Below are 24,894 nucleotides of genomic sequence, written 5' to 3' on the forward strand. Positions count from 1 at the left end.
GTGTTTTTGAAATGTCTGAATTTATTAATATTTCACTTAAATTTTTCAAACTACAACTTAAACATTTCAATGCTTAATCGTGCAGCATGGACCTGTTGTGTCCCGGTGACGAAGCCCATGTCCCTTCTGCTGCACCACACAAGGAAGCTCTCCCTTCTGTCCTGCCACCAAGGCGTTGAGGGAAGTGTTGCCTTGTAGGTGATGTCTGTCCAGAGACTGGGCACTGAGCTTCTGCTGGGCACCTGAACAAAGCTCCCATAAAGCATGTAATGATTCCTTGAGACTTACCATGGACTTATACTTTCTCTCAACATGATTTTTGATTTAACACCATAACAATAGTATTTTTCACTGCAGCCTGCCACTAGATACAGCAAGTATATTTACATGCAGCACATTTAGAATTACCTAAATGACAGCGCCCTTTTGGATCACCTGTCTTTGTCCCTTTAGAGCATCTAAATAACAGAAAGAATTTCTGAGTCAAACAGCTAAGGAAGAAAAAATATTGGATTTTATTTTTTTGAAATTATGTCTTTTATTATTATAATTGCTAATGCATTATTACCACCATTGAGAGATGTTCATGATCCTAGCAAGCGCACAAAGCAGTAGGTGAGAACTCAGTTCCTGGGCTGTAAAATCATGATGTGCTAACCTCACATCTCTGACCTAGGCAGCTGCTGCAGCATTAACTTGGGGAAGCTGAAGACTTGTGGCTGACAAAGTTACGGATAAAGATGCAAATTGTTTAGAACTGAGTTTTTTAACGTAAAAGTTCAGTTATGTAAAATGAGGAAACACTCGTGCTCCCAGACTGACACTGTCCCTTTAATAAAATGGCTTGGTCTCCCACTCAGCTCTGGCTAAGTGCCTGACTATTTTCATTTAAACTTTGGCCAACTAAACAGGAATAATGGACCATAAGGGATCTAGATGCAAGGTAGGTCCATTTACAAGTGGATAGACTATTTATTTACAGATTGTCCTATTTTCTTAAACAAAACATTTTCCAGTATGACCTACTGGATGTATTTTCTATACTGACAGCATATTCAATCCACAGTTTGCTGCTTGAATGCCTTTGAAGGTAAGAGGCTTATAAAGTTATTTCATTTGTATTTTTAGAGGACTGCCCTGATGGGTTCTGTATATGTAACTTGAATGGAGCTGGAAATAATATGTAAGGATATTTAAAACACCAGCTCATGCGTGTTATCCTTTAATGATATTTAAAATTAATTATTGTAAATTACAGGCATTTTTTTGAAAATCCATTTTAATGGAGTTTAGTTTTCTCTAGAAATAAGTTGAATCACTGACAAATAGTTTAATGTTCATTTTGTTAGTATATATTGTCATTATAATCCAATATTGTCTTTATAGAAAATATTACATGCTTTCTGTTATGGCCATGTAACATTAATAATACATTCATGTTTAGAATTTCATTACTCAACCACTTTTTTTTAAGAAGTTGTTCATACTGATGATTCAGACCTAGGTAATATAACTGTATCCAAAAATACCCAGATCTTTGCTTATTCCCAACAATTAGGGACTTATAGAAACAAATGATACTCTGTGTTTTCTGTAATATTTCTACTATTTTTATATACTTATTTTAATAGAAATATATGTTAACAGCAACATGCTTTAATAACAATTTGTTTTATCCTTCTTTGTTAGATGTTGAGATGAAAGCTAAAGATAGCACTGACTTTTTTTAACAAATAAAAGGGAGCACTGCATATTTCTTTTCTAATAAAACAGATTCTAATATACAATTACATGTGAGCTACAGCTGCGATTGCACTGGCTGCTATGCTTGACTCACCTACCCAAGGAATTTTATAATTTTTTACATATTGTCTCCAGAATTCCAGCAGTGCTTCCCATGAATGTGTATTTTGAATATAAAGTATAGGTATTTATTTATTAGTATCTATGAATAAAGTATTTACAGATTCTTTTTCTTTACAGGAAGGAAAAGTCTAATCTGGGATCAGAGTCACTATGTGGAACAAACATTCTTTCTTTTGCTTTTTACTTCTGGCTGTGACCATGAACCAGACAGTATATGGGCAAAACAGAAAGAAAGGAAAGAATGCTTATTCTCTTGTGCAAAAAGATGAAGGTAAAACCATTTTCTTAGAATTTCTGATTGCCCATGTAGTATGTCTCATTTTTCAGGGTATTTGCTGACAACTTGTGCATGTTTTTTTACAATGCAATTTATTTTGATCATTGGGCCTGGAAAATACTTCCGTATATTTCACATTTACTTAGCCATACACTCCAGTTTGGCCTATCATTTCCATTGGCCATATAAAATTCTTTTAAGATAAGTGATAAGAAGCCTATTTTTTAGTTTGAATTTGCATGTGGAAAATTGGTAGTTTGTATACAAAATCAATTAAAATGCTAAAACAATCCCATTAAGATCTAATTTGAATGTTTTTGGCTATTGACTGTCCTTAATAATACTGGTATGAATTAAACCAAACTAAATTAAATTAAATTGTTTGACTTCGGTAGAATTTCTTGGCATTTGCAGTGACATAATTTAGAGTGGAATTTCTCCTCAGAATTTTTTCCTGGGAAGAGAGAGGAGGAGTTGGGGGAATGGTTTGAGGATTGGGAATGTTGCAGAGAATAATCTAAAATCTGTAGCGCAGGTATGCCAATCACTCATAGATTTAACTTTCTGCTTCCATTACAGGTGATATGTGTCTCATTGATATAGTCTTTATCTTGGACAGTTCAGAAAGTGCCAAAAATCAATTGTTTGGTTTACAGAAAGAATTTGTTCAAAACTTAACTGACAAAATTTTCCAGATGAAACTAGTAAAATCTCAGAAATATAATGTCAAACTGGCAAGTATGCAGTTCAGCAGCACAGTCAGCATTGATCATCCCTTTACAGCTTGGAAGAATGTGCAGAGTTTTAAAGAGAAAATCAGGGCTCTGGGCTTCATTGGCCATGGCACCTACTCCTATTATGCAATTTCCAATGCCACTCAACTCTTTAAAACTGAAGGTCGTAAGAGAGGTGTGAAAGTGACTTTTTTGATGACTGATGGTGTGGATCATCCAAACAGTCCTGATATCCAGGGGATAGCCACAGCAGCCAGGAGTCTTGGAATACACTTTTTTACCATTGGCCTTTCTAAGAAAAGTGTCCAAGAAGGAAAATTGCGTTTGATATCTGGTGATTCATCTTCTAAATATATCTTATGTCTGGATGATCAGAACCTGTTAGTCGATGTAGCATTGGAACTGGTAAGTAATGCTGATGGGACTCTTATCACCCTTCTATCCATGGCAAATTTCATTTAATTTGGGTTGTTTAGTCCTGAACGCAGTGCAGAGGTATGCAGGTGAGCTAGGAGCTGGAGCTGACCTCAGGCTTGGAAGTTCAGGAAGTTTTTAAAGTTTGGGTGTAACACCTGCAAGAGCTGGGCTCCAGTGTTGATTGCAGAGAAGGTCAGTAACTATGGGCTCAAGAACTGTCTTAGGTTAAGGCTTGAGGCCCGTAAGGTTAAACAGCTTAGTTAAATCATAGCCAAAGCTCATTCCTCTGCTACTCAGACTAACAATAAGAACTACACATTCGGCTCCCAGATTGCTCAACTTTTGAATTACACCACAGATTTAAGAGATCACAAGCAAAAGCAGGGAGATCCTGAACCTGAAAAGACACATGAGCAGACTTCTCTTTACAGATTGTATGTGCTACTATTCTAAAGTCACTGGAATTACTCAAAAGCTTGTGCTTTGGCCATTGCTGCTCAAGAATGTCTGCTGAAGTTAATAGAAGCTTTTTTATTGACTTGAGTGGGATCAGGCTTCCATTGTAGTTATTGATTAAGGGCACTAAGCTCTCTGCCCTTCTAACACAGCATAGAGCACACATAAGAAAAGGCAGGGAATACTCTACTTAATTTCTTAGTTTAGAATAAACAAAAGTGCTGCTGTGAGACAGACATGGGCTGGACTTGATGTTTCTGGCTTCTGAGCCCTAATGTGCAAAGTGTTGGGGTGACCTAGTAAATGTTTGCTTTTTAAAACACTTGAAAGTATTTTTCACTAAAAGAAGACTTTGCAAGTAATAAATTAATGTAATTTGGAGGAAAATTATTCTTAGAAAATGCAATAGCTTTAATTAGGTAATAGTTAATACAGAATGTATGTAATATTTTTGTAGCATTCTCTTAAAGGTGGTAAAAAAATTACTTCAGAAGATTTAAAATCCAAAATGGAAACTTGCTAGCTGATATGCATAAAAACAAAAGGTTAGGTTGTACAACTAAGCATATGGCTGTAGATCTCACAGATATTGGCAGTGAAAGGCAATTATAAAATATTTTATGCTATTACAAGTTTATAAATTGTACCTAGGAAGGTATATATATTTACAAACACAAATTCTTCCCTGAGATCTCATAGTATTGTGCTCTTTATTAATGGATGAATTTTCATTAAGTCATTAGATATATAAATAGACAACTAGCTTTATATTGATATCAATATAGTGCTATATATATAGTGCTATATTTGGTCTAAGAAGATCCAGACATCTTGTATCTGGACACAAGAATGTCTTTTACCCAAGATATCTCCATTTTGTTATCTCTGGGATATCTCCACTAGAGAAGGATGCTGAACATTGCAAACTAGTCATTGCAGCCCACCATATCTTTCTTTTTGGCTTGGCATTATATGCACTTTATCAATACATTTTGCTATGAAATGCTGCTGAAAGATCTGCCCAAGATACAGATACTTACCTTCTTAGTCAGGTAAGTAATTTCCTAGAGAGCAGAGGCAAGAAATTTAAGGAAACTTAAAACAGAGAGATCTTGCTCAGCTGAACTGATCACTTGAAGGGACAGGTTATTTTGTAGCTTGCTGACTGTATCTCTGAGGATAATACTTTAAAAGTAACTGTTGTTCCCATGAATAAGGCTGATAAAGTTCTTCCCCTATATATTATACTAATAAGGCCTCTGGGTCTTTTCATATTCCCCTTCTTAGCCTAAGTCCTTAACATTGTCTATGTAGCTGTCCCATTATCTCTAGTTTGCTCTCTGTTCATTATGGTTATACTTAGCAGCCGTTCTCATACTGGAGAATCCTTTTTCATATGACTAGTTCCATAGGCTAGTTCCTACCAATGTAAGAAAGAAAGGCATTCACTTTCTTTACCATTCACATTGGAAATTCTCTAAACTAGGGAGAATCGCAGAATGGTTGGGGTTGAAAGGGACCTCTGGAGATCATCTAGTCCAAGGAGGAAAAGGGTTAAATTAATGCACTTGTAAAAGAAATGTATATGGAAGTAACATTTTCTTTTCTTTTCTTTTCAGGAAGCCTTACTTCAGAAGCAGGTAGGTTTTTTTGAGTTTTCCATGTTTTGATCACCATTTGGAGTACTAGATCATTTCTTTTTCTTCTGATGTCTACTTCTGCTACAATGCAACAATATTGCAGGATTGATCATTTTTTTTGCCCTGAGTAGAGGTCCCTACCATGGTTGCTTTTATTTTAGTTTTCATCCGTTTCTTCCATCCCTTCTCCTGATAAATCTACAACTTCTATTCATTAGTGGGTAATAGCAACAGTAAGCCATAAAGAGCTGTTCTTACCAAAGTGGAGTAGGGTAGCACAACAGATGCAAGTTCATTAGTTGTCTCATTAGAAGACAATGTCAATATTGTCCAAAAATGATGCATTATTTCATGGTACTATATACTATGTATATGCTACCTTAAATATTTGTATGCTATAACTGATTTTTTTGTGTTATAAATAAAGTTTGGTATTTGAACTCTTTTAGGTTGGGCTATACAGGAGTATAATTTTGATTATATAAGAAATATATTTTATAAGATCTTTTGTTTCCTTGTTACTTTGCTGTTATGCTCGCTAGTATATGGCTAGGCAAAAACAGACTTTATGCTTTAAAATTTTTCAAAGATACATTTGAAAATGTTCTCCTCAATGTTTCTGTTAACTTTTTAGTGTATGCAGAAGAGCTGTGAGTGTGAAAAGGGAGTAAAAGGAGACAAAGGTGATTCTGTAAGTATGCATTCACTTGAAAACACCCCAAAAATAGAAGATCAGTCATTGAGATCAATGTTGCACAGTATTTTAATTGGTTACTCTTTCTGTAAAAGACTTTTTCTGTAAAAAAATGTATCAGTTATGCTTCTACTGCAAACAGAAGTGCCGTGTCATAATATATCATTGTGAAATCTCCAGAAAGGCAACTATTCTTATAATAGCTCAAACCCACAGTCCATAATAGTGTACTGACCTTGGAAAGAATACATTCATGTTATTTTGTTTGAAGCCCAAATCAAAAAATTATTCTTGAGAGCTAGAGAGGATAGATCCATTAGGCAAAGATTTACTTCCACCAGTGGCTCTCGTTTGTGTAAGGAGTAAAGGTTCAAAAGATTGAGGGTGACAGCACATGTGAAGAAAGAGCTAAAACTGTCTCCAGCACTCTCTTTTCTCTTGTGGCACTTGAGCACATAACTGTTTCTTGGCACTGGGAATTCAGAGAGTATGTGACTTCTTTGATCCCTTTGGTATCTTTATTAGCTCCCCCAGAGACAGTCAAGGTACATACAGAGATTTTTCCCTTTTTACCTAGTCACTAAGTGGCTGGTTAACCATATGTGTAACAGGTTATGACAGCAAGGCCTACCATCACCCTTGACTCTGGATAATGTGCATCTGGAACTGAAACCCCTCTCTCCAATCTAAAATTTAAGATCCAAGCCTTTTAAGCTATTTTTTCCATAACGATTAGATGTAACCTACTATATAAAAAAAGAAAAGTATACCAACCTTTCTATTTCCCACCCTCATCATCTTCCAAACAGGAATAATGGTATAGTGATTAATGACTTTGTTGGCGCTGAACACTGACAGTAAGCTGTTCTGCACATATAGCTACTTTCAAGCAGATGAGAACAGGTAGTAATGGGTGCCTCTGAAAAACAGGGAGGAGGCATTGTGTTGTGTTTTCTGTGACACCTTGCTGGTTAGATTTTCCAATGCTCTATTTTGCTAAAGTTGAAGGTAAACAATGTGTTTACCATTGAACACTGATGAAAAAAAAAATCACAGATACTTTATAATACCGGAAGAACCATTCAGCTAAGGAAGTAGTATCACACCTGCCTTGCCTGCATCAGTGTGGATTAAGCTAAACTTATTCCAGCATGATTTTGGCATGCCGCTAAGCCACAGTCTTAAAGAAACTGGAGAACTGTATCCTCACAGTGATAAGAACATTTTCCTCCTTTGTTTCAGGGCAGTACTGGTCACAGAGGGGAGAAAGGTGAGCCAGGACCAAAAGGAAACAAGGTAAAGTTTAAAAAACAAAAAAGTAAATTTCTGCCTAGTTTTATTGAAACCATAGAAGTAAAGATAGCAAAGAAAAGGTGTAGTAAAATATGGTTTAAAAGACTGGCCTTTGCTGTGAGAGATTTACAGTTAGTTGCTTTAGAAGCCAGAGGGAAAATTTGAAACTAAAATACTACCAAGTTAACCTGCCTATCATTCAAGCTTTTCTCTATCAGCAGAGGTTTCTGAATCTGATGGAAGGCTCATTAAACACAAGGGAGCTTTTTAATACTGCAAGAATCTCTCACAGGGAGCAGCTCGCAGGGCTGATGACTAAGATTTCAGTCATCTAATAACAGTTCTTGAGATTTCTGTGTTAATGTTCAGCACTGTATGTTCTTGACTGTTGGAAGAATTTTTGTAAATAGGAAAAACAACTTCTGATCCTTAAAGAATGTTCTAGATTTTAGTGCAATAGCAATAAATAAAAGAGCAATACATATTTTAATTGTATTCCTTTGCTTCTAACAGGGTGATGCTCAAAAAGGAGATCACGGAGAAAAAGGTGAAGAGGTACGTGACTACTGCAGTGCTAATTCATACTTGGTTTTCAGATTATCTTCCAGATTCCTGAGGATATCACGTTTCGATTCCACTGAATTGAAAATGTGTTTTCCAGTTTTCACAAATACACTTTATTTAATTACTTATAATACCTAAACTAAGTTCTGGTTTACTGAAGCATCTGTACTAAGAGAAACACATTAAAAATTGCTTCAAATTAACCATATGTTTAAGTGTTGGGATGCTATTAACAAAAGGAAAATTTGAAGCTCTATGATTTTCTATTGACTTGCATTATACTTATCCTGAAGATAGAATTGAAGATGTCATCATGAACAACCATCTAGATAGTTCTTCAGTGGCTTCTGTCATCTAATATTTCTCAGCCAGGATTCTTCTTGATTCACAGTAGAAAGATTCACACTAGTCCATGCATGAGATCAATTCAGTTTAAAAATCCGGTTTAAAGAGTAGGTTATATATGCTAAGTGGTTGGCAGACTGGAATATTTGCAGCTAAATGTCATAAATACAGATTTCTAAGTTTGCAGAGAATTATAGGTTAAATGATTCCAGAGAGATATTTTATTTTCATGAAGACTTAAACTTATTAAATGTAATTCTTTACTATGTTTTTCTTCTGACTTAAATTAAGAGTGCATTATGCCTTTACATTCTCTTTTATGATTTTTCTTTCTTTATTTTTGTTGTTTTCAAACAGGGAGCTCCTGGTTATAAGGGAGAAAAGGTAAGATTTAAAAGAATAGAAATAGTCTGAAAACAGATTGTCACTTGGTGACAGTGTACATGAAAGAATGGAAAGAAGGGTCTATCTTTTCTTCTTGTCATGAGATGCACCTCAGTGCAACCCATAGGATTATTCATGACGGTAAATTCATCATTTTTGGAATTGTTTGCTGACTGGCTTTCTGGAATTAAAAGAAAAAATAAAAGATCAGAAAATATAAATCTAAATCTAAATATAAAAAGAAAAATGTAAAAGACCAGAAGTAAAGCTACTAGAAGGAAAAAAATCTTAGGGTTGAATAAAAGAGTAAGCAGGAAGAATGTGAAATTGATTGCTACAAACACAAATAGATGGGGCAATCATCAGATTTTAAAAACTTACCACAAGGACATTTGCTTTTAAACTAACACATAATTTCAAGGGCTATTGCTTGACCAAAAAACATCTCTAGGTGTTTTAGATAGGCTCTCCAAGAAGCTAAAAAATAGTACACTTCAAAGACTTGCAAGATTCTGGAGTCCAAATTAGAATTCAAAATGTCATAGCCAATACAGAAACAGAGATAAACTCATTTTAACTTTGCTTGGTTTGGACACTTATCTTTCCACAAGGATTATTAATAAAAGCAGTGCCTCTCTGAATCTTTGTGTTCACAAGAAAAATGCATGTTAGTTTTGTGGAAACATTTCCTGGAAATAGGAAAAGTAGATTCATACATATTTGTTAATTCATCAGCAGAATGCGTTATTAATTCACTTTCTTCATTCCATGTGTACAGTCTCACAGTGCTTATTCAGGAAAATCTCAGATCTCACAATAATGAAATTAGAATCTAGAGAGAGAGAGAGGATCTCTGGAGGCAGTGCAGCAAGCTGGAAAAATACAGCAAGACTTATCAGATACTAAATATGTTATCCTCTTACTATGTAGATTGGAAATGTTGTAGGCATTCTTAGGGAGAAAAAGTATGTATCTTGAGCAGAACTGAAATTCTGCAGACAATATCTAATGGTGCTGCTCTCAGGTCCTCAGAAACTACTAAAGCTTTTGCACTGCTGAACTGCTTGCACAGTCTTTAATGCCTCTAATGCAATCAAAAGGTCTTGTTTAGCTGTTAACTTTTTGATTTCTTATAAAGGGTGAAAGAGGAGAATGTGGATCCCCAGGAATAAAAGGGGAAAGAGTAAGTAGAATTTTTATTTAAACTGTTGCACGTCAATGAAGATATTAAAAATTATGTGACATATTCATAAAGATAGCTTGTAAAGATTATTGTAAAATTAGAACATCTTGTGATTCTCTGGTAGTAGGGATATATTCATTGTAAAAATGCTGTTCATAGAAACTGAAACAACACTTCTTGTTTTTTGCATTTTCCAGAAGAAATGTAGTCATATACCTAAAACAAAGGCTGTCCTGGCAAAGGCCAGGTTCTGTTTACAAAGTACTGTCAGGGTGTTACACAGAAAAGTTCACCAGATTTTTTTCCTTGAAATGTAAATTTAAATTTAAGTGTATAAAATTATATGACATTGGAAACAGGTTCTTATACAACTTGAACAACTTTAAGAAGAGGTCTACCAGCCCATCTATACTGATATGTATTCATGCTTCTATTTATTCCTCTTCTTCTTGATATAAGTGAATAAGCAATCAGGTCCCAGCTGCTTGGGTAGTTGTTAGAAACTGCTGAAACTGGTAGGCCAATAGAAGTGAGGCTGCTGCGGCTCTGTGTCCCCAGGTCCAGCAAGGCTGGGCGAGTATTGCCAATAGGCACACATGCACACATACACACAGTACGTGTATAGATATATAGCTGGCCACACAGATCAACACAAAAGGAAAACACAGTACTCACACAAAACAACACCAATACCGTCATCCTGTTCTCCTCTCTGGCTGATCAGGGTGAAGTTCTGTTGGTGGGAAATACACACACACATGCACACGCACACACATATATAAAAGCATCTCACTGTAGAGATGCTTTTTTAATTTCTTTCGATATAAAGGGAGTCACATTTGACTAGTTCAGATATAATATCTACAGTTTAGGTATTGAAAGGTCAGTTTAAGATGAATCCACAGCTGGATTTTATGCTCTGAAACATGCCCTTGGGAAGGACAATGTACTCCTGAATGGTGTAATCATGTATCTTGCGTTCATGTAAGCAGGCTTGTGTGAATACTACAAACCACTGATTTATGGTCAGAGTTCTCATTGTACTGCCAGCTAGATTGCAATTAATCGTTATATCAGAGCATATTTCTTCAGTGTTATCATTCATATTAAGCTTAACTTCATCAAAGATAAACCTGAAAAGTTTGTAGTTCCTGCAACACGGTTGTTTGATGATGAATTTCAGGTAGGAATTAGGAAATATTTAAATCAGCAATGTTTATCACAGAGGAAAAAGAACATTATACTATAATAAAAGTCTGAAGACCTTGTGAGATGCTGGGCTTCAAAGTGAGAACAAGTGAATTGCAGAAAAGACTGAAGTATTAATAAAGAATGAGAAAGAATTGTGTCTGTCATAGGAATAAAAAAGTTCATAACTTCTTTATCCAGGCAATATGTGAGAAATAGCACAAGGTTATGTGAAATGTCTATTAAGATAAAAGGAAGCTGTTCAGAAGCTGGCAAAGAACATAATCAAAGCAGCCAAGAAATCTGGATGTAGAAAACATATGCCAGGGCTGCTGGAAATTTGCTTGTTTCATTTCTGTTGAAGACAATGATGAAAAAAATTGACATCTATAGAGGTTCAGAAATTATAATGGATTATGGACTTCAAGAACTTAGTGAACAAATGAGAGGTACAGTTACAATCAGGATTCCCAGCTTCACACTTACAAATGGAGAAGAAGAGAGAACAAAATGATTCAATTTTTTTTTTTTTTTTTTAATGAAAGAAAACTGAGCCAGTGGAAAAACATCAGAAACATCCCTCTGCTTTTCAGTTTCACTGATCACATTGACCAGCAGAGGTTTTGATGCTGTGAATCTGGGATTCTTTAAAAGCTAATCAAGCTTGAAATTCAGAAAGTTTGTGTTCAGCTTTGAAATCAAAACTACTACCAATTGTGTGTGTATTCTACCAAAAGTAACTATCATCACATCAAAATATTATTATTTGTGCCATGCGTTACTTGTGTAACTTTGTAAATGGGCTAGAACTCAGTGGGGTTATATACTTTCTCTGGCAGTTAGCTCTCTGCCTGAGTGTAGAGAATTGTTACAATTTCTGAGTCTGAATCTGGATGGGAAGATAGTGGAATGTAACTGTGTAGGTGTCTGTTAAATTCCTTGAGGCTATTAAGAGGTTCAAAATGTGACATACGCTTTGAAAAATGCAGCATTGTGCTGATGCCTCTATACTTGGAGATATCATTAGTTGAGAGAAAAGAATAAGAAAAGCCAGGGAAACTACTCTATTTGCTGAAAATTATTTTTACTTTAGAAACAAATTATAACTGAGTATTGAGTCAACTGGAAGCTAAATCCCATAGGCTGTGCATTCTGGTGACTCAAGAAGTAATAATGCAGCAAAAATATTTGTGAACAACCTGCAGTAGCAGTAACTAGTAAGAACTCTTTAAATGAAGAAATGACAGCTAATGGAATAATGAAATATGGCATTTTACCTTTGTGAAAACAATTTGTAATGATTTTTTGCAAAGCAGTACCATGCAGAGAGACTAGACTCTAGAAAATGCTTGAACAGAGATATGAGTCATTACATGTTTTTTGGTTTTCAATATTTCACATGCATGTATTTGCAATTTCGTATTAATCTGATTATTGCATCTATTTTTCCTTAGGGTTTGGAAGGTCCTTTTGGGCCTAGAGGACTTCGGGGACCTCAGGTAAGGGAACTGAAAGCTATCAAATAAAAAGACACACAGTTTTCTGTAAGTTTGTTCTACAGACAACTTGTGAACTCTGTGCAGAGCAGCACATGTTTAGTAAAGGCAGCGGAGTCTGGCAAATCTTTGTCTTTAAAAAATAGCTTTTAAAGAAAAATTCTTGACTGCTGCTGCTTAAGGCTATTCAGAGATCTGCGGCCCATTGAGGGTCTCCAACTGTAGAGCTCTCAGCTTACCCTTACAGTAAAATTGTGCTGAATCATACTCCTACTTCCTACATCCCTCTTATATTACATGGCAGCTTCCCCTGTATCTCTGAAGTTGGACACACTCCTCCTGAAATACAAGGCAGCTAGAGAAACTGCAATTTGTTGCGCAGATAAAATCTGACATGATTATTTAAAAGCCTGGGAAATGAGTCAGAGAAAGTTCCAGTCCTATTAGAAAAACCTATTACCTGTCTCAGATCAGTTATCATTTATTTTCAAAAAGCTACGTAGGAGTCCATATCTTGCTCTTCTCTATTATACAGTTGCTGAATAGGGTTACTGCTGTCTTTGTGTGTCTTATAACTTCCATAATTCCCCTAAAAAAATTGGTGATAGACACCTAAAAAGAGCTGCTTTATGTAGCAGAGATCTCAAGAACTTATAACAGTCTCCTAGTAGATCCATAGGTCGTGTGGAATGAAGACAGACAGCACTTGCCCTTTCATTTCTCTACTGAGTGTATTTCTGGATTGGATGAATGAAAACATAATGAGGGGCATAATAAATTAATGGGAATTTATTCTGTGGTACTAAGATGTGAACATTTAGTCCTAAATGCCATATTCAATCTTTTAAAATGATTTTTTTCAGCTTTATTTTCACTTAGCAGTGGAGATGCAATAATGCTACACAGTTATTTTGTTAATTAGTTATGTTTATATATATATAGTTAATAGTTATAGTTATTAATTATTTTGTGCTCCAGTAATTCTGTTTCTGTCTGGTAAGCAACTAGTAAAGACATGGTCCCTGCCCGAAAAGATGTCACTTAGTTATTCCTATTTATTTGGAAATAGAAAATCTAGAGTCTAAGAGATTTTTGACCAATCTTGAAAGGAATTAATGAGACAAATCAGATCATCAGCACTTCTCTATATCGATTCAACTCACCATGCAGTATATGTTCAGTTTTGCACGCTTTGTAAAATACCAGCTGCTGTTGCAAATCAAGCCATCTCTAAATTCTTGTACAATGATATAACCTGGCTATATTAAGGCAAAATCAAATTTAAGTAAATAACCTCCTCCTTTTCATATACAGCATCATTACAGTTACTTCTACAGCATCCCAGTTTTAAGCTTAATGTTACATATTGTCATATAGTACAATGGTCTACATTCAGCTTAGGTTTGAAAGGCTCATTACACAAAATATCCTAACTGTTGGAGAACAGAAATAGATGAATGTTTCACCCTAACAGAGGACTAATCCAAAGATTACAAGGATTTACTGTAGTTCTGAACTATGAGAACTAAATAATTACCATGGGAACTACAACCCCCTCAATGACTAAAAGGAACATAGCATGCAATGAACTTCAGAGTGATTTATCTTAATTTACATATTTATATTAGCACATTCTATACCATCCTGCCTGAAGCACATTTCCTTTTTACTGATGGGGCATTTGTCCATCTCACATCATGATCTTTTTTTTTCCCCTCAGGAAGAATAGCTTAAAGAAGAATAAGATTTTTCAAAGCCTCTTTGGAAATGCTTTTCAAATACTAAGAGGTTTAAAAAATTACTTTGTTTCTTTATATGACCCTGAGATATTAACAGAATAGAATAGAATTTGCTCCTCTTGAAACAAACAAAAATTCAAGATTCCTTGTAGAAAATAGTAGCCAACATAAACCCATTAAACAAGGAATATGAGCATATAACTGTTTTTGCACATTACACCACTTGGGGCACCACCATACTCTTACGGCATAATTAGTTATTCCCGAGTTTGTAAAGTTAAGATTTGAACATAAGTATATTTTGGAAGACTATTTTAGTTTTGTTGACTGTCTTTCCCCCTGATATTTGGTTTATGATCTATATAACTGTTACTTAGAGATGTATGGTTACGTATTTGCATGCTTTGTGCAAAAACTGAAATTGTCATTTAGGAAAAGCAAGAATAATAAATAGTTTTTTCTGACTTGCACATCATGGAAGATACAAAATCACAGATATTCCAAAATTTTTACATTTGTTTTTAGGCCTAAATGTAATATTCTGGAGGACTTACTATAGCTATTAATGATTGTAGCTGAAATGGATCATTTTTGTTTCTCTTTGGATAGTCATTTGTTATAGGTTTTCCTGTAGTTTATCATATTGCAGATTTAGCAAAGGGAGTGAAGAACACACTGTGAGCACATTTTTATGTCATCAGTGAAACTGATAAATTTAGATTTGTGCCAGTTTCTTTGTCTTTTTATAAGCATAAATTTACTCGTACTTGCCCCAGTTTTTTTACTACAATAGAATGTAATTTCATGGTATAATCCTTTTTACTGCTCATGTCCTTTTTCCTCCAGTCATCTAAAAAAACTTTGTGAGGCTTCCTCTTTGTTTTCATTACCAGCTCTGTTAGTGCTAGTTTCAATAATATTAAACGGTATAACCCAGCTGGGCAAATGCTAGTGGGCTATTCACTAATTCCCAAGGTAGCGCTCTGCTTGCAGGTTTCAGCAAGAGATAAAGAACCCTGGACATTTATGTAATCTGTTTTTCCTGTGATCTCATTTGTCTTCATAATTACCAGACCTACTTCTTTCTTGCTGTTGTATCAGCCACGAATTGATGAAGGGACATCCTCATAAGTCACCACTCCAGATGGAGTACCTTACCTACTCTGTCTCTCCCAAAGAGCCATTAACAGTTTCCTTGTGTGACAGGACACAGTGGTTATAGTAACAACTGTTCTGAGAATTCTAAATAATGAAGAATTTGTCAGGGAATTAGTCTCAGCTCATGAGCAGAGAATAAGATTTAAGAGAAGTGATTTCTTTTAAAGGGAGCTGACTAGTGAGGACATAATGGCTTAGTTAATTTACTTGGGCAGGGAATTCTTTGCAGAAGGGATAATATGAAAGTACAGCAGAGTCAGGAGTAGGAGAAAAAGGGAACAGAAGGCTTCAAATAAAAACTGTTGCAATTTACATGGAGTAATTAGATACCCTTTCTGCCAGCATGGGTTATTCACTATTAACAATACAGGACTATGCACTGGGTGGTTTTTCAGGATATGCTACAGAAAATTCTAGTCCTTAAGAACTTAGCATTGTGCTACATTTTACTGTATCCTATTCAGGCCTCATTCAAAAGAAACTTTGCATACATCTTCAAAGGAAACTAATTCTATGTTTTGAATTTTGCATAGGGAGTCAGTGGACCTCCAGGTAACCCAGGCCCAAAAGGCATTCAAGGAAGCAAGGTAAGTTGTAATTATATGTGTGTAGGTGCTATATATGTGCGGAACTTGTATAGGCAGAGGTCACGGAGAAAATCTGGGTGTAATCTTCAGGGATCTGAATAGCATACTATCCTTTTTCCTCAGTAGTTTTTTGTTAGCAGTTTCTTTTGCATGGCAATAGCATACTTCAAACGTTTGATGCACAATAGTGTCATAATGTTATGAAGACATTGTATTGTTGGCAGCACACGGTCTATATCCCATCTAAGTCTCTCAGCCTGGCCATCAGAGCTCTGGAGAGCATTTTATGGGGCCACAGTAAAGTGCTAGCTGGGATCTGCGTAGAGCCACAGCAACATAGTCTGGAATTTAAGTGATCTGAATATGTCTTGTTGCTTCTGTTGTCATTTGGGAAGTTCGTTGCTAAAATATTTTTGACTAAAATGCCTTGGGTTTAAACATTGGAAATTAATTTAAAATCTTGAGAATGAGTTTTTTAAGTCATTTTTGAATTTCCTGTATACTGCAAAAACTGAGAATGACTTTAAAATTGGTAGTGGTATAAGATTTGGTGAAGATTAATGCATCAGTTATATTTAAAATAAATCATTTAGAGATAATGACTACAGCTTGACCAGCAAAATCAATTGGATAAAGTATCTGATTATTTCAAGCAGTCTTTAAATTTACCAGCCTTTGGCAAATAGCTGTATGTGAATGCAGCTGTCTTGCCTGTGGGATGCCTGTTAACATCATTGTTTTGTACAGAAAGATCTTTCATGTATCAGTTTGAAAATGTAGGGTCTAAGGGTAAAGTCAGTTCACCACAGTTTTTTTGATAGCCTCATTAATACAGTGCCATATCTAAGTTATATAAGGCAACTAAAATCACATTAAACAATTTGCCAAAGATACAATATGTAAACATTCATGTTTTGTTTCTTAGGCAACAAGTTCATCTGAAGATTGAAGTAACTTTAGAAGTAGGAAATATTTATGGTGGAAATTTTGGAATGCTGGCATCCATCGTGATTTTCCTCTTCCTGACAAGTGCTTTTTTATATTTCTTGTTTGTTCATCTTTTCAACGAAGTGCTTGATTAGGAGACCTATTACAGATTATTTCAGAAGGGGGGGAAAAAAAGAAGATGATGGGTCTGAAAGAAGCTATTCATGAATGTAGTAGAAAAGTCATGCCTCTCTCTAATTTCAGTACAGCAAATGACTATTTTTTTTGAATCTGTCATTTCACACTGACAAATCCAAGATAGTTCTACCAGATACTTTTATTATATACTAAATCATATCTTTTGAATGTTTTATGTCCTCCTGTTGGTCTCATCACACACTTTCATGTTTGTAAAATACATGCATGTCTCTGTATACATACTTCATTTACCTGAGTACAATATTTATTGCCTTTTGTTATACCTCAGGATCAGATTTTCAGTATGAAAGAAAAAAAATGTTTCTTCTTTCCCAGCTTCCAGCTCTGTCGCTTGCAGCCTAAAAGACAGTCAAGATTTTTCCAGGCTCAGGCATATATCATAATAAAATTATTGCCAGACAAATGTAACTAATACACTTAGGTAATTATACTTAGAGCTAAAGAGTATAGAAGAAACAGACATATGTTTAGAGGTTATCTCTTGTCCATACCTAGTGCCAAGGCTAAGCTTTGCATTTCTACAAGGCTGAGCATATTTGAGATGAGTGAAATATTTTTTAATGATCAGCACAGATACTCAGTAGTTGTTTACAGTTTAATAAGCACCCATTCAGCAAGTAAAGGTCAAGGCCTTTTTTGGTTCAAACACATAGCAATCTTTCCAATATCTTTTGTCCTTACAGAAAGATTATTCAACTGCTCTTTTAAAATTAGTTTTCATGACACATCATACAATGTATCTGAAAAGCAGCAGTTATTTATAACTGTCTTGGATAAAATAAATAAGTCTATTCTTAGTGCAGTTCCCTATACAGTAGCCTTTCCATGCTAATACTTACTGCTTATTGAACTGAACTAGTGACTTCACCCTGGTTTAACAGAGCTAAAGGCAGTTTCATGGAATTAGTATCAATATGACATAACGCAGAACACCACCACTGAACATTTTTATTCATTATTAGTGGGCCATGTTGAGGTTTGAAAGACGATATTCAGTTCCTCAAAATATAAACTCCAGACCTCCAGACTCCTACAGACCTTTTTGGTCTCTCATCAAGTCTACATTCACTCATATGTCTCACCAATTCAGTTAATCTCACACCTCTACAACACAATGTCATATCCTCTCTCTTGCTTTGCAATGCCAGGTGGCAGACCCAGCTACGTGGCAATGTCTTTTATGTGCTGTCCATAGGCACCTGATTCTCATGGCCACCAAGCAGGAGAGTGGTTGTGGTATTGCATGGCATTGAGAGGGTGCACTGTGAAGTGGAGCCTTGCCTTCCAAAACATGCTTAGAAGCAGAAGGCTAGTTGGTAACCAGTCCCCCGTCATGGATTAAAAACTCCCAATACTTCTGTCATCACATGATCTGTGAGGACTCTGTCTCAGGCATCCAAGAAGTTGTTTGAGAAGTGCTGTAACTAAATAGTTAAGTACTGACTTTAAGTACTTCTATTTTCCCTTTCTTGTAAAACATTTCTGAAAAATGTTTAAATATTATTTCATTTTGTTAAGTATTAGGCTAGATTGTTGTTAAATAATGATTAGAAGCAGGAACATACTTAACAAAATATTAATTATCCCTAATATTGTTTTAGCAAATCAAAGGTTTACATTAGTAAAAGAAGATGTGGAGCTAAAATCCTTTATTGTTAAAAGGCCATGAACTGGCTGGATAACTTGATAATAGGTGGTATGGTGATTAAATTAGTAGCAGTTCCTTTTACTAGGATTGCTTCTCACAGACCACACTAAAATTATTACAGGAAGCCCCAGGCTTTCTTAAGTAGAAACAGTAAAATAGCATTCTAACTGGCTACTGAATTTACTTTTGTCAGATTTATATTACCACATATATTATGTGGTTATATTCTTATTAGAGACAGCTTTGCCATTCAATAGTAATAAGAAACAGCTCTGGGGAAGAAAAAAGTAAACATTCTAACACAAAAAAAAATCATACATTTTGGTTTCCTCTCTAAAAAGGAAACAGGAATACCGTGATTCTTCTGGAAAACGGAGGAGTTCTAAGAATGAACATATACGCAATGCCCTTTATTTTTTGTATTTTAGACCTAATTTTTTCTGCTTACAGTTTTACAAAGCTAAAGTACCTTATTAGGATCAACAATGTAAAACATGCATATCCACTTTCCCCTAGTATTCGTGGATAAAAATGAATTTGGAACATGCCTAAGTCTATTATCAAAACTTTTATTCACTTATTCACAAATGCTTGCTTGGTTATTATTTAATTTTTTTAAATGCTTCTTCTATAGAACAATACAGGTAAGGTTCAGTAAGAATGTTTATATTCAAGGTAATTTTAAAATCTATTAATGAGAGACTGAATATTCATACGTATTGGTGGATAATATACAAACAGAAAAATATGAATCTAGATTATACAATTGAGGCATAAAATCAGGAACAGGGCATGATCTGTGTGACTGGGGTAGCCAGTCATAAAGGAAGTTATGAATAGGAAGTACTTATAATTACCATTTCAGAAATGATATTAGGTTTGTTTTTTCAAACTCTTAGACCAGCTACTCAAAATAAAGAACACATTTCTAGAAACCATGATATATTAATAGAAAGACTGAAAACAACACATTCTTAAAAGCCACTGCTTTAGCTAGGGCCTCTCTGGAAAATTTCATATGCATAGTAAGATTTTGAATTATAGTTTGAATTATATTCAAAATTCTAAGGAAATAGTCAAGTTTGAATATGAGTATTCAAAGCAGTTATTCCCATAAAACCATCTTGGGATAATCTTCCTATGAGAAATTCATCCTTGCATAGTTCCCTAAAAACTTGTCCCAAAATGAACTAAGGGATGCCGCTACTTCTCTCATGACTTATGATTTCTGTCCTTACTTATCTGGCAAGCTACCTCTTTCCCAGGAGACTGAAAAATCCAGTTTTCCTATAAAGAAGTGTAGTTCCTATGCACTACAGCTAGCTTAAAAATACAAAATATCAATAATATCTATCAAAATATCTGTATCAATTGTTGCTGCTAATGTTTATCTTAAAAAGAAAAATATTATATTTGTGACATTACTAATTATTATAGCTTCCTGTGAAATACCTAGCCTTTCTGTTCCTTACATTATGTATGAGCTTTCTTAAAAGTAGTTATTTATATTGGCACTAACTGATACTCATCATAACATAAGCTATTTTGGGGGGAGTGGGAGGAAGGAAGACTATTATGTATATTCCAAGCTTAAAATGGTACAGTTTTAATATGTAAAAATATTAAGCTCAGATTAAATGAAATTTTTCTTCCCATTACTTTAATTGATATTACACTTAAAGGAAAATCAAGTTTTAGAGATAGAGAAAAAAGAATTTGCACGCAGTGTGAGACAAGGAAAATAATTATAAAGAAGCTACTTTGAAAAGTCAAAATTTCCTTCTAATTGTGGAGATAATGATATTAGTGCCTGGACTTTGTGGTTTTAATAAATTTCACGTTGCCTGTAGCACCGTGATTGTTAAAAAACCACACTTACTAACAGACATATGAAGCTTGAAATACACAGTCTTTAAAACAGGTCAAATAGTTTAAGTTTCCAAATTTTGCATGTTGTCTGGTAGTGGGTTTTTTTCCCCCCATTAATCTTCAAACATCCTCACTTCAACAGGGATGTAGACATTCAACAGAAAAGAATTTTCCTACTACTCTACCATCTTTTTTTTATAAGCAATAATAATACCTACATCAGTATGTACTGATAACAGCTGCTGTGAAGCTGCTTAAAGTACACTAGTCACTGGAAATTTTTTAATTTTAAATTTTTTTCGAAAAAAAAATTTAGTTGGACTTCCATCTGCATTTAAGACAGCACATATATTAGCATACCTCTAGCAGGTGGGTGAACTTGAGAAAGAACAAATGATTTGGACTAGGAAGCATTCCACAGATTTCTTGTCTTTGGAAAGTTCTGTTCGAAGTTGTTGGAAATAGATACAAAACAGAATGTCCATTTGGAAGACAGAACACACAATTTGGAAGACACTCTGCAAACACAACAAAGAAGTTTGGTTTATTGTTTCAGCTGAGGGATGAGCCTGTATCATTCAAACTCTGGTTTTTAGAATAGAACAAGTTCCAACACGATTTCACAGGTTTAGTTTCAACAAATGCAGCCAATGTGCTCAGCGGCTTTTGCTATATCCAGAGTAGCCTACTTACAGATATTACTGCTGGGTGTTACTGAAAAAAAAATCAAAAATCTGATAGATTTTTTTATATTCTCCAAGTTTGCAGATCTTTTTCATTCATTCTGTGGGAAATGCTAATACATCACAGTCCAGCAGACATCCCATGCTGCCTTTTCCATAAAAGAGATGAGGAATGGGAATTTGAATAGCTAATATTTAGTGCACAGCCTCACCACTGTTGCCACCATGTATCTGTGTGAGTGAGTGAGTGGGAGACGGTTGGGGAGAGGGTACAGGAGGGAAGCGCATGGCAAAGCATGAATCTGCTGCTGTGCTCATGGGAACAGCAGCAGACTGTGTCCAGCAGCAGCTGTGCTGCAGTTGGGTGTCCCTTCTGCGTGTGTGTTGTTTCTAGCAGTAGTAGGGGAGAAGGCCTCTCTTGTGCGTGTGCTTCCTGGCAGAGCCCACAGCTTCCCAGGCTGGAGTCCAGAATGGGGATCCGACTCTTGCAGTTGTCAGAGCCAGATCATCCTGCCGGCATGTGAGTGTGGTGGGAGGAAGGACCTGGGAGTGCTGGTGGACACCAAGTTAAGCATGAGGCAGCAATGTGCCCTTGTGGCCAAGAAGGCCAATGGTATCCTGGGCTGCATCAGGAAGAGTGTTGCCAGCAGGTCGAGGGAGGTGATTCTCCCCCTCTGCTCAGCCCTGGTGAGGCCACATCTGGAGTACTGCGTCCAGTTCTGGGCTCCCCAGTACAAGAGGGATGTGGCACTACTGGAGCAAGTCCAGCGAAGGGCTACAAAGATGATTAGGGGACTGGAGCGTCTCTCTTATGAGGAAAGGCTGAGAGAGCTGGGCCTGTTTAGCCTGCAGAAGAAAAGACTGAGGGGGGATCTTATCAATGTGTACAAGTATCTGAAGGGAGGTTGTCAAGAGGATGGAGCCAGACTCTTTTCAGTGGTGCCCAGTGACAGGACGCGAGGCAATGGGCACAAACTGAAACACAGACGCTTCCATCTGAACATGAGGAAAAACTTCTTGACTGTGAGGGTGACAGAGCACTGGCACAGGTTGCCCCGAGAGGTGGTGGAGTCTCCTTCTCTGGAGATATTCAAAACGCGCCTGGATGCAATCCTGTGCAATGTGCTCTAGGTGACCCTGCTTGAGCAGGGGAGTTGGACTAGATGATCTCCGGAGGTCCCTTCCAACCTCAGCCATTCTGTGATTCTGTGATTCTGTGAAGGATAATCACTCTAGTACGTTTTAAGCAAATCTTGCAGAGTATTAAAAGGAATAGTTGGAGAGATTCTGAGTGGCAAAGGATAAAGGAAGAGAGAGTCAAGGCAACTGCTGTGTTACCTTTTGGACTTCCTCGTTTTTACACAGGAGCCAACTCACCCAAGGTGCATAATAGTGCCTTAGCCAAAGCCTGTTGAACTGAAATGAACTGACTTCAGTAGGCTTTTGCTCAGGCTCAAAAAGTTACATGATTGCAATAAACTTTAATGGGTCAATTTTCCAATCCATCAGACTGAAAGTGCCATTGTTTACAGTAGTCTGGGCCTGTTGCTTTCCCACCGAGGCACCTCTGCCCTGAGGTGGGGAAGTCCAACCCTAACCAGGCTATTTCCAGGCCTTGAAATTGCAAGGAGGTGTATTTGTGGGCTCTGCTGGTTAAGTTGGTAGCTATTGAAAAAATAATTGGTGGTGAGTTAGTTAGGGGAGCCTACAGACTCAGAGGCAAAGCTTAACTTCCACTGATGCTTGGATTCTTGTGATGTGTTGACATTAATGAAATTCAGTAGCCTAAATTATTACCTTTGAAAATGAGATGGAGACGTCTAAGTCACAAAAAATCCTTTTGAAAATGTTGGTCTTATTGTATATTATTTTCCAAAGAAATGGTATGAAATATTTCCTTACGCATTTCCCCTACTTCTCATCTAAACAAAAGCAACTCAGAAAGTCCTGAAATTGAAGTAACTGTTGGCCTAAAGGACAACAATACTTACAACAGAGAGTGTGTCAACAGAGTTAAAGAGAAGACAAATACTAGCTCTGGTTGTATTATTCTTGGCCTTCCCTAAATTTCCTGCTGATGGGAAACACTTAATAAAATTTGTTTTTGATAAGCAGATTTTGAAAGGACAACTTGTTCAGTGCTAAGTTAATCCCATGGAGGAACTGAAAGTCTGGAAGATCTGCCATTTGAGCAAATTTGTTTGTTTGTTTGTTCAGTTTCATAATAAACATAAAAGGAAAACAACATCTATGAACAAAGAGTCAGTTTCTAATCTGCTTTATATCAGTAAAAAAATGCATCCATTTAAGATAATCTGGACATACACCAACTTGAGTTGGGACTCTAGTCCAAAGTCTTCATGAAAATAAATACTATTATGAAAGCCAAACAATATCGTCTATCTAGGAATATAGTAAACTTCATTGCTACATCCTGTATTTTGTCAACAGCTACTGCTACATGCACTGAATCTACATTCAAGCAATGTAGATGTTGGTAATACCCTATTAGTGTGATATTCTGAGGTACGTGTACTATTTGGAGTTACATCAGCTTTCTCTGATTTTTGTCTGCCTTTTAAGAATTTTCTTTTTCATGCTATATTAATTATATATAATTATGAAGGTGTGCTACAAATTCTTGAATCTTGAAAAAGCATTACATTTCATAGCACGTTTAATATGTTGTCCTCTAAAGGAATGAATTTAAGGCTGAGCATCAATTATGATTCTATTCTAGGCTTTAAAGTTGCAACGATAGCGCTCCAAATGCATAGTTATCAGAAATTAAGCTGCAAGAATAATCTATTTATTTACTTTCATTATATATTCCCCTTCCTTCACCTTAGCTTCATTCTTTGCTTGATTACAAGCAGGTAAATTTATGGAGAAATATCTGGCTTTGAAGTCATTTATAAAACTTCCATTGACCTTGCAATACAAAAGTCTCATTGAAGGATTTCAGAACTCAGTATGTAAACTGGAGAACAAGGACTTAAGGGATCACTGACCAAGCTAACAATTTAAAATATTATCATTTCAGTTAGAATGAAATGCTTTAACTTCTGATAAATAAACACAATTCAGTGTTTTTTTTCTATAGCTATTATTGTATTTAGTAGGAATAGACAACACTTTGTTGATTTGCATTTATGATTATTCAGAAGTTAAAATATTTAGCCCCAAATTACAATAATCTCTGGCACACGACTTTAAAGTAATTCATTTAGCTTAAATTTTAACATCATCAGTACAGATGATACTAGTTCTCAGTTAAGAGAAAAGAAAAATACTTGACAATGAATGCTCCTTTTTAGACATTGACTGATCTATTCTAAGCATGTATTTTAAAGACCTCATCAAATATTCTGCAATCACTGTAATCATTCTTATATTCAATTTCTTTTGCTGCTTACCTAGATCATATTCATGGAATATGAACTTTCTTGTAAGCCAGACATTACAAGTGTAGATTTAAAAGGTATGCGCATGCTTTTGTTCCACACACACACGTACACGCACACACA

At 35.8% G+C, this 24,894-nt stretch overlaps 1 protein-coding gene across 3 annotated transcripts in view; it reads left to right on the forward strand.

Moving 5' to 3' along the window:
• The first annotated feature begins 927 nt into the window (after positions 1–927).
• LOC106483405 (collagen alpha-1(XXVIII) chain) overlaps positions 928–24,894 on the forward strand; it is a 77,371-nt gene continuing 53,404 nt past the window's right edge. For 2 of the 3 annotated variants that reach the window (XM_013941309.2, XM_013941310.2), the window contains exons 1-11: positions 928–943; positions 1,984–2,137; positions 2,723–3,282; positions 5,370–5,390; positions 6,025–6,081; positions 7,327–7,380; positions 7,891–7,932; positions 8,644–8,670; positions 9,809–9,853; positions 12,496–12,540; positions 15,968–16,021. In XM_013941309.2, the coding sequence (XP_013796763.2) occupies positions 2,017–2,137; positions 2,723–3,282; positions 5,370–5,390; positions 6,025–6,081; positions 7,327–7,380; positions 7,891–7,932; positions 8,644–8,670; positions 9,809–9,853; positions 12,496–12,540; positions 15,968–16,021 (1,026 nt within the window). In that variant the 5' untranslated portion in view covers positions 928–943; positions 1,984–2,016. Of the gene's footprint in view, positions 944–1,983; positions 2,138–2,722; positions 3,283–5,369; positions 5,391–6,024; positions 6,082–7,326; positions 7,381–7,890; positions 7,933–8,643; positions 8,671–9,808; positions 9,854–12,495; positions 12,541–15,967; positions 16,022–24,894 lie in introns of those variants that run through there. The other variant, XM_013941311.2, reaches the window with a different exon arrangement.

Source organism: Apteryx mantelli, chromosome 2 (genome assembly GCF_036417845.1).
Source record: "Apteryx mantelli isolate bAptMan1 chromosome 2, bAptMan1.hap1, whole genome shotgun sequence".
Classification (NCBI taxonomy): Eukaryota; Metazoa; Chordata; class Aves; order Apterygiformes; family Apterygidae; genus Apteryx; species Apteryx mantelli.